Below are 10,218 nucleotides of genomic sequence, written 5' to 3' on the forward strand. Positions count from 1 at the left end.
TTTCTTAAACAAGTGTTTACCTCAGTTTTAAGGAAACCATTCCAGATAGATTTATCAAACTTCATATGCTGATACATACTGATGAGAGCTATAATCAACTGCATAAAAAATTTTACATTCACCTTTGACCTCACTTTTCTTAAAGCAGTGTTTAGCCCAGTTTTAAAGGAAATATTCAGGATAGTAATATCTAACTTAATATGCTGATACATACTGATGTAATAAGCTATTCAACTGCATCAATATTTGCCTTGACCTTTCCTTTGATCTCACTTTTCTTCATTTAATGTCAAACTTCATATGCTGATACATACTGATATAAGCTATTCAACTGCATCAACATTTTTGACCTAGGCTTGACCTTTCATTTGATTTTGACCTCAATATCAGCTCAGGTGAGCTAAAAAGTGCTTCATATTTTAGCTGCTTTGACACAGGCAACAATGTGCTAATTTAATTATGGAGATAATGAAAGGTATTCAAGATCAAAAGTCTATTTTTAAACAATACAAACAGGAGGAAAGCAAATACAGACCTCTAAACATCAGAGATGGGATCAGGTGCCATGGAGGACTGAGCATCCCTTGCCGACCTGTCACACCTGCCATGTGCTCTATTCATGATAAAAAATAATGGGAAAATCCATTGACAAGTCAGTGTGTAATAAATAATGGCCTTACAAATAGTTAGAAAAACATCAGTCAGCATTTTACTCTATGATAAATTGTATTTGCTGTAAAGGTCATTGTATAGACCAAAGAACTTACGAAAGGATGACTTTAAGAATGTTTTTTAACTAAATAATTTTGTAAATGACCAATGACAAGGTAAGTAAATTTCAAGTTCCATTTTTATTGAAAATGCACTGTCAATGATATAAAATAGCCTGGACTTTATTTTATCGTGGGGAATGGTTGCATGTGTATACAGAGCTCCTCTGATTGTACACACAAGTACCCTGAAATTAACATCAAAAAGATGCTCTAGTTTCTGATTGACAATATCTATGTGGTTTTTGGAGACCAGGTCTTCCAACAATCTATTGGAATTCCCATGGGTACCAATTGTGCCCAGTTGTAAGCCGACCTATTTTTGCATTCATATAAAGCAGAACTTGTGCAAAATCTTATGCATGAAAATAAAAAACACTTGCTGTGACCTTCAACTCGACATTTAGTTATATCGACATCATATTGTCAATCAACAATAGAAATTTCCATTCATATGTCGATACGATATATATCTTGGCGAGCTTGAGATACCAAAGAGTCCAACACAACTGTTTCATATTTGGATATTTTGCTTGAAAAAGATGTTAATGGTAATCTAACAACCAAGCTCTATGATAAAAGTGATGACTTGAACTTTTCTATCATCAACTTCTCTTACTTATGCAGCAATATACCTTCATCACCTGCATACAGAGTTTATACATCTCAGTTGATTCGATATGCAAGAGCATGCTCTACATATGAACAATTTCTAAAATGAGGTAAATTATTGACAAACAAGTTGATAAAACAAGAATATCAGCCGTCTCATTCAAAGTCATCATCTCTTAAGTTCTATGGTCGACACAATGACCTTGTCAGCATATACAATTTATCATTGAATCAAATGCTGACTGACGTTTTTTATACTAATTGTTAGTCCATTATTTATATACACTGAATTGATGACAGATTTTTCTGTTGTTTCCCGATCATGGCAAGGAGCACACGGCAGGTGTGATTGGTTGGCAGGGGATGCTCACTTCTCCATGGCACCTCATCCAACCTCTGATGGTTTGGAGGTCCATGTTTGCTCTGCTCCTATTTTGTATAGTTTTATGGACTTTTGATCTTGAATACTGTTCCTTATCTCCATGTTTCATTAATACAATATACTGAGTGTTAGTGTGTAGTGCTTATTCATTACCTGGAAAAAAATCAACAACTCAATATCCATTGATTGCACTAAATTTTGAATGCTGTTTATGGAGAAATTGTGGGATTCTCATGAAATGCAGAGTCAATCCGATAGCATAGACCAGAGACATATATGTCTCTACATGGACTGAGACAGAAATATATGTAGAGACAGTGTGGACCGACATTTTAGGTGAAAATAAAATAAATACGTTTTTAAACCCAGAATTGCTGGAGAAAGACCAGTGGGTGTACAACGTAAACAAACCGGAGTGGCATACTTTTCTCTTATAATGTATAGTGGAGTATTTTTTTGTGGAACAATTATTTTTGCGTTTTTATGATTTTTTTCCATTGTAAACATGATGAATAAGTGTACCGGTAATATATATAATTTGAGAAAAAAATGTCTAATAAGCCCCAGGGTTGAATATTGGGGGGGAGGACTGGGGGCCTGTCCACAAGTACCTGTGAATCAGAAGTGTTAACATCTTCACCTTGGCATTATCCTGTCAGTACAAGGGAGGCAACTTTCCTTTTTTAAGCTTCCTTTTATTGCAAGTTCTTTTAAGTCTAATGCATCATCCAGATTGAAATTTTGCATCTCAATAAGCTTGAATAAAAGAGAGCAAAACCAGTGTACTAAGAATAAAATTTATTTTTTCTTCTTCTTGACTGGTCTTTTCATTCGTTTATATGGCCCATCTCCTTTCATTTTGGCTTCTTGGATCTCCACATATTTCCTTTTATTGAATCTAAAATGTAAGGATATTATGTTATATACTGAGAACAATCTGTAAAAAATGATTTTTAGAAGATCACAGCTAACTTAAAAAAAAATTACAAATATTTATTATCTAGTTTGAAAATTGAAAACATGTTGACTTACTTCCTGAACTCTGCGTCAGCTATCAGCTCCTGTACCAGATTAGCTTTTCGTTTCTTCTTTGGCACTCTGGAGTGGTAGAAATCAGCTGCTGATTCAACAACTTTTCCAAACTGAAAGAACTTGGGTATGCCTTTCATATCATTGCCCTTGTAGAATCTTTTGGGATCCAGCGCTTTTCTCATTTTCAGCACCTCTAAATTCATTTTAGCCTCATCAGTCATTTCTGGGGCTCTCATGCCAAACCATCCCTTGCCTTTAGACATCTCGCGATCTTTCTAAAAGTTTTTCAAGGAATTAAGTGCCAAAGATAACACATTTATTTCATTTTCAACAGTGAAATACACATAGTGTGATTTATTGATTGAATAAAAGTAATATTCTTTCACAGTGTGAAAGGATACCTAAGTACTGAAGTTTAAGGTTCACTGATACGAGAGATATAACTCAGTCTCACACTGTAACTTTAAAATTAAAACACAAATTTCTTGCTGATATTATGGGATTTAGATTTCTTTTGGAAAGCTTAACTAAAGCAAAGTTCTAAATGAATGAACAGATAGGTTTCTGAATACATATTCAGTGGACCATAAGCAGTAATATAGACAAATTAATCAAAAAGTAAAGAATTCAAAAGAGAAACAAACCTTCCTTTTTTGTTTTAATTTCCGAAGACTTTCCTCATATGGTTCAAGTGAGTCCTGCTTTTCAAAATCTGGCTTAATGACACTCTTTTTCATAATTTCCTTAAAGAAAAGTAAAGCAATATCAGCCAAGGAATATCGTTTAGACAATTTTTTTTAATAAGTGCAACTTTATACCTAACTGGCTGTGAATTATCCAATTATCACTTATCTTATTTCTAACAGGTTAATTACTAGAATCAACAAATGAGCTATTTGTAAACACAATAAGTATTTCGCTTGACCAGGATTGACATCTGTGATGTCAGAGTCATTGGGCGTAACATCAGCGATCAAAATATGTATTTTGAGAAAATCAAACTTTTAATAGCTGAAACATTCGATAAAAAATATCAATTTTCTAGAAAAGAATTTTAAATCGATGTTAGCATAAACTCTTTCATTTCAAAAAGATTTGTAAATTGAGACATGATAAAAATCTTTAAGTAACATCTTTATCTTCTGGTTATTTTCATGTTATATCACACATTCAAATAAAGGCTTACTTCTACAGCTCTGTCACTCTTGTTGGCATCTTTCTCTTTATTCTTTCCCTTCTTTTGTGAAGTTACAAGAGTGGAAGAAGTGGGATCCATGAGATTTATGTTGGAATGAATATATGATGATAAACCATCACTTGAAAATGAAAAAAAAAATTCTTTATAAAAGTTCTGTTGAAATAGCTTAACAAACTTGATTGTGTCCAAAACACAGGCACTTGTTTCGTATACAGGACACCCCTACTCATTTTTACCACAAGGTACTTAACTCATTTTCAGGCACCCCCACTCCAAGCTCGTATTTAATTGATATATCAATCATTTACCTACTTTAAAATGACATATTTTGCTTCAAATGACTTTTTTCTTATTATTTAAGTCATTTCAGACGTCTCTGGTCAAGCCTCTTTATAGTAATCCACTCATTTATTCCTCGAAATTACCTCAATACATTTTACTCAATACATTACAGGCAGGATAAAACCAGAGGCTTTTGAGTATTCCATTCCGATGTCTCTGGTTTTATCCTTCATTCGTAGCACCAACCAGATTTTATCCCAATTAAAGTCTTAAAATGTATCCGAAGAATAAATGAGAAGTTTAAAATGAAGAGGCTTAACCAGAGACACCTGAAACGGTTTAATTGATAAGAAAAAAGTCTCTTGAAGCAAACAATGTAATTTTAACGTAGGTAAATGATAGATATATTAACAAAATACGAGCTTGATGTGGGGGTGCCTGAAAATGAGTTAGGTACCTTGTGGTACCCAGTACTTAGTATACGAATCAAGTGCCTGTGGGTCAACCTGTAATCAATACAATGGCATATCAAACAAAATCTCAAATTCTATTTACGTACTAGTTCTTTTTCTTCCTTTTCTTAGTAGCTTTACTCTTTGAATTTTCGTTTAATTTTTCCTCTCCTTCATTTTTCTCCGGCGAAAGGTGAGGTGAAACATTGCCAGGCCTTTTGTCCAAAACAAATATGGAATTGTCAACTTTAGAGGATTGTTCCTGTCTTTTAGATAATTGTTGAGAAATACTTTCACTCAAAGTTAGAGCTACTTCTTTTAGTTCTTCGTCAGAAGAACTATCGTCTTCAGATGAGGAAGAACATGTTTTCGACTTGTGTTTCATCTCAAAATATGATCCTATCATCCTATCACGTTTTACACAACCGGAAATGCCGAGGAACACCTTTGCTATTTAAACTTACACCAGAACATAGTTATTTCTCATTCATATTAAAAGAAGAAATGTAACTAATGTATTATTCAATTACTATATATTTAAAATTTACAATTTATTTTTTTACTAAAAGGTATATAGTCTTAATCTGATGTTTTTCATCGGCGTATGAATTTTTACTTTAATTTCCGAACCCGATCAAAATATTATTTCCCTGAATCAATCAAGTTTCTCCATGTTTACTAAAAAAAAGTTTAAAATTGGAATAACTAAATAAATAATCGAATAACAGGTAAGCCACTGTTCGGGACCTATATATATACTAGTGTACTTGTATACAGGTCAGTCCCTGCCTATATATGTAAAATAAATATGAGAACAATTATTACAAAATGATAACATTGATTACAATTCTATCTATTTTGAAAACACAATTAAATAAAAATGATAGTAATGCAACCTTTAATATTGTTGAATACAAAGAAATCACCACACTGGATCAAAAAAAAAATCATAGTATTAACAGAAATAGTAACCTTTAATATTGTTCTTAATCCTATGGAGGGTAATCGTGTTCCAAAATCCAGACTTGTAAGTTTGTAAAAATGCATATGTTCACGAAATCTTCAAAATCTCCATCCCATAACCTAATAAGACACTAAAATAAAACCCGATACAGACCATTAAAGATCATATGTATATAGGTAATATGAAGGATTTTTATTACCGGCCGCCAGGAGGCGGTCGGTTACTTGATATAAAAGTTTTAAGTCGACGTGCGTTTCTGCGGAGTTAGAACAATTTAGAACAATTTAAATAAAAATATTTAACGTTCATATTATAGAATATTAAACAAACATATCTTTAAATGTTATCAAAAAGCACAATAATCATAAAATTAAAATCATATAAATAATGGGGTAAGTGTTTCATCCAATCCTGATTGACAAACTCCGACATGATTGAAGTGCGGCGAAGTTATATGTAGGCATAGTCTAAAACAAAGACCGCGTTGTAAATCAACAATTTTAATTAAACAGCCTATACGGGATTTGTTGTATTTATTTTGAAATGACGTGTATATTTATACATTTTCTATTGAAAATTTTCAAAAATTTGATGAAAAATTTATTTATTAAAAGCTCAGAATCTTACAACATTTTGGTCCAGGAGACTAGGATAAAGCGCGTTTTACAATGTGCCATGCATTTTCCCGCCAGATCTCAACATCAAAACAAAGAGACTGAATTAGAAGAAATGTAGTGGTGGATCTAGAGGGAGTTGGGGGAAGTTAATATCCTTTAAGAAAGAGCGAAGAGCCCCACATATTTCATATTTGTTGCGTTTTTATTAAAGTAAAACTAAAGCTTAGTTTAAATTTTAATTCTATACTTTTATGTAAAAACTACTTAAACATGAAACTTCCAACAGAGCAGTTCGTTTACTATTTAAGTACCAAACTGAGTGCAGAGACGCAGAGGTCTAAGGACCGTTTGCTTATACATATAATATTGTAAATGCATTATGCATGAAGAAAATCGGCAATGTCGCATGCAAGTGTTTCATGTCACGAGGATATTTTAATAGATAAATATAAGAAATTTTAAAAACAGGTCACGCAAATTTCATTTTCTAATTACTTTATCAATGGAATAATTAATTTGTTTGCGGCCGATTTTTGACGCTTGCGTCAATATATGTTTCTTGTTATTTATTAAAATAGAAAAATTGGTGTTATGTCTATTTACCAAAATTTCTATTTTATTGAAAAATTGTTGGAAGACAATATTATAATCCCTGTTAGATTTAAAATCAGTATGGAGGATTTTAATTATTTATTAAAATAGAAAAATTGGTGTTCTAATTATTTACCAAATTTTCTATTTTAAAAATAATTTGTGGGAAGACAATACTATAATCCCTGTTAGATTTAAAATCAGTTTACAAATTCTATACCCCAGGTATGTAGCATCGTTTTTGAAACTGGGGAGAGGGGGGGGGGGGGGCAGCCAGAGAATTTTTTAACTACCTGAATAAAGTTGACATTAAGCAAAAAAAAAAAGGAAGATTGCCCAAACTCGAAAATCCTATTTCGAGGGGTGGGGGGTTGAGGCTAACTTTTTTCAGGTGCCGACTTCTTTATAATCCTGATAATGCAGTTCATTCTAGAAGTCTATGTGAATTTTTATATGAATGTTTTGAATTGCGTTCCAAAAATAAAGGACAATTATAACATATATATTTTAATGCATTTATTAGCTCATCACTGTCCATACTATACTGCTTACATAATGATTATGTTTAATCTTCAAGTTGTAATACACTTCATAGTTGACTTCTCTGATCCATACACTTGCATGTATGTATTGTATGTATTTTATTACCGGTATTTGTCTTTTGTATGTAACATGGTTGTATGCCAACATATTTGGTGAATCAATAAAGAAATTGAATTGAATTGAATCGTATCCTTTACCAATTTTTTGACATACCATACTACATTTCCTTAATATCACTATACCGTTTTAAACACGGGGTTGGGGGAGGGGGGCATCCAGCCTTTCAATGAATATTTTTAATAGTGAAAGTAATGTTGGGAAAAAAATGTCCCCCCCCCCCCCGTTGCTACGTCCCGATGTGAAGGTAATAAATTATTATTTTTTACCCTAGCATGCATCCAAAAACATACTTTGTGAGTAAATACATTTAGTCAGAAACCAGACAGTAATCCCATCTAATTAAAAATAATTCTCCAAAACTTTTCAATTAATGGTTAGTGTCAGGGCTTTCATATTTCAAAGGAATATTCCATAAGACAAAAACCTTTCATTGTGTACCAACAGTATTGATTTCTTGACCTTGAGTTTGACTTGAATTCAAAAAACTTAAATCTTCACCGTAAGTTGCCATATGGGGACAATAGCGTTTCAGAAACACATCTTTGAATATTGGATCTACATTTGAAAATATTATCCTCGGTCATTACTTTTGAAAGGTAGGTTAGTACTGGAGCTTTCATAATTCATGCTAGGTTTACTCCTTGTGACAATACCTTACCATGTGTACTAATTAAGAAGATGGATGAACAAGGAGGGCGAAATGCCTATAGTGCAATAAACATAAAGTGAAAATGAAATTTCAATTATATCAACATTTTCTTTTATATTTCGTCTAAAACAAAAGTATACATTATGTAAAATCTCTATAATTTACGAAAAAATCTCCCAAAGACTTAATTAAATTATTCCCCTTTGAAATGTTTACTCAAACTAAAGAAGACAAAAAGGGTCATCTAATTTTCTCACATACCTTAATAAAATTTTTCGATATTAGTGTGTCTTTGCTCCATTTTTTGAAAGTTAATCCTAAAAGTTTGAATAAGAGCTACAGATCTGAGCGCTGTAAAAACCTTGAAGTCGTTTAACGCCGCGGCTTTTTTGCCGCTCGCTTCGGGTGTCATTTCTTGTAATTAACGCTTTCCCCGCCAAATAATTAAGCATATATTTTACTTCTGTTCCTGATACTTTATTTACTTTCAACGGTTCTAGACGGCCGTCATCGTCTCAAGCCACGGTCCGGAGTCCGCATATATAGCTCTCTCCTACAGAATGGAAGAGGACCGTACATTGTGGCCGTGGTTTGCGACGATGGACGGCCTAGTCCGAAAAATCTGACGTTTTCCTGGCATGTAAAATATCAAAATCGTAAAAAAGCCAGGAAAACGTCAGAATTTTCGGACTATGGACGGCCGTGTGTGGTTTTGGAAAATCGACGTCGACGTTGCTGTCATCCTGATATAACACGCCCGAGTTTTATTTATCTCATTTCTTTTTACGGATTTAGAAGGGGACCCAGGGGGAACCCGTGTTTTATTTATCTCATTTCTTTTTACGGATTTAGAAGGGGACCCAGGGGGGACCCCTTTTGTGTCCAAAATATACATATAAGATTTTATTATTTCAATCTTTTTTCTTGAGGGGGGGGGGGGGTTGGTTGGTGGCTGTGGGCCCCTACTCCGACCCTAAACTGGTCGCTCGGCCCCCTTTTTAAGATTCCTGGACCTACCACTGTTACATTCGTATTCGTAGACAATATTCATGATATTTGAACCTCATGATTTTTTTTCTCGGCGAGAGTATGATCTTTGAAAGACTTTTTTCACAGGACCCCTAAAAAGGATATCGGAATTGGAATCATTGAAACCGATATTCCCAATGCAAATCTTAAAGGACTGTCTTGGATCGTCGAAAGATAAATAAAGAGTAGGAATAAATATATGGTTAATTATCGGATACTATTTTTATAGCGGAGGAAAACATAAAATTGAAGAAATAATACCCGAAGCGAGCGAAAAAAAGGGGGTTACGTAAATGGAAGGTTTTTATACACTTGGATCTGTAGCTCTCTGCTTTAATATCTGTCCAAATTTCCTCAAGCAGAGAGCTACAGTTCTGCAGCAACCTTTAACCTTGAACTTTTTGAAAAAATAACATTGATCGGAACTTTTTTAACTGTTTGGTGGAAGTGCGTACTATACAGGGCGTTTCAGCAAATGTGTCCAGACTAGACGGCTTTATAGAAGAAAGGACATTTTTTATTAATGAAAGGAAATTTTTTTAAAAAATAAAAATACAACAAAAAACAATCTTATCATTATGTAAGCTAAAGTATTGCTGTATCAATTACTTTTAAGACAGGCATTTTTAAAATTTAGAGATATTTACGTCATTTATATTCCAAATTTGCCGCAATGTTTCTTATACACCAACCTCAATTTCATTCTGAAGTCCTGTATGACTTGAACTTTGACATCACTTGAAGTTTGTTTCCAAGAAAGATTGTTCTTATCTGAGTACTTAAAGTACGGAGTACTCAAAATAATTTCTTGGTAAAAATTTGTAAAGACAAATAAGTGAAGAAGTAAAACAATTTAACTTTGGGACACAAAGGTAGACTTGATTGCTTCCCAAACATAGCCAGGGCACTGATTTGGAAACATATATTTAAAAAAACACTTTGTAAACAGTTTATAAGATAATTCCATGAATATCCCA

General features: G+C 33.2%; 1 protein-coding gene across 1 annotated transcript; it reads right to left on the reverse strand.

Annotated features, from left to right (window-relative positions):
- Positions 1–2,547: 2,547 nt before the first annotated feature.
- On the reverse strand, positions 2,548–5,174 carry LOC134252807 (deoxynucleotidyltransferase terminal-interacting protein 2-like). The gene is made up of 5 exons (XM_062735349.1): positions 4,836–5,174; positions 3,983–4,112; positions 3,441–3,539; positions 2,797–3,071; positions 2,548–2,662 (listed from the first exon to the last, which is right to left on the reverse strand). Exons 1-5 carry the CDS (start codon positions 5,132–5,134, stop codon positions 2,563–2,565), a joined length of 903 nt encoding a protein of 300 aa, XP_062591333.1. The 5' UTR covers positions 5,135–5,174; the 3' UTR covers positions 2,548–2,562.
- Positions 5,175–10,218: the final 5,044 nt, after the last annotated feature.

The sequence above is a fragment of the Saccostrea cucullata genome, unplaced genomic scaffold (genome assembly GCF_032062105.1).
Source record: "Saccostrea cucullata isolate Sc308-1 unplaced genomic scaffold, CSIRO_AGI_Scuc_v1 ctg101, whole genome shotgun sequence".
NCBI lineage: Eukaryota > Metazoa > Mollusca > Bivalvia > Ostreida > Ostreidae > Saccostrea > Saccostrea cuccullata.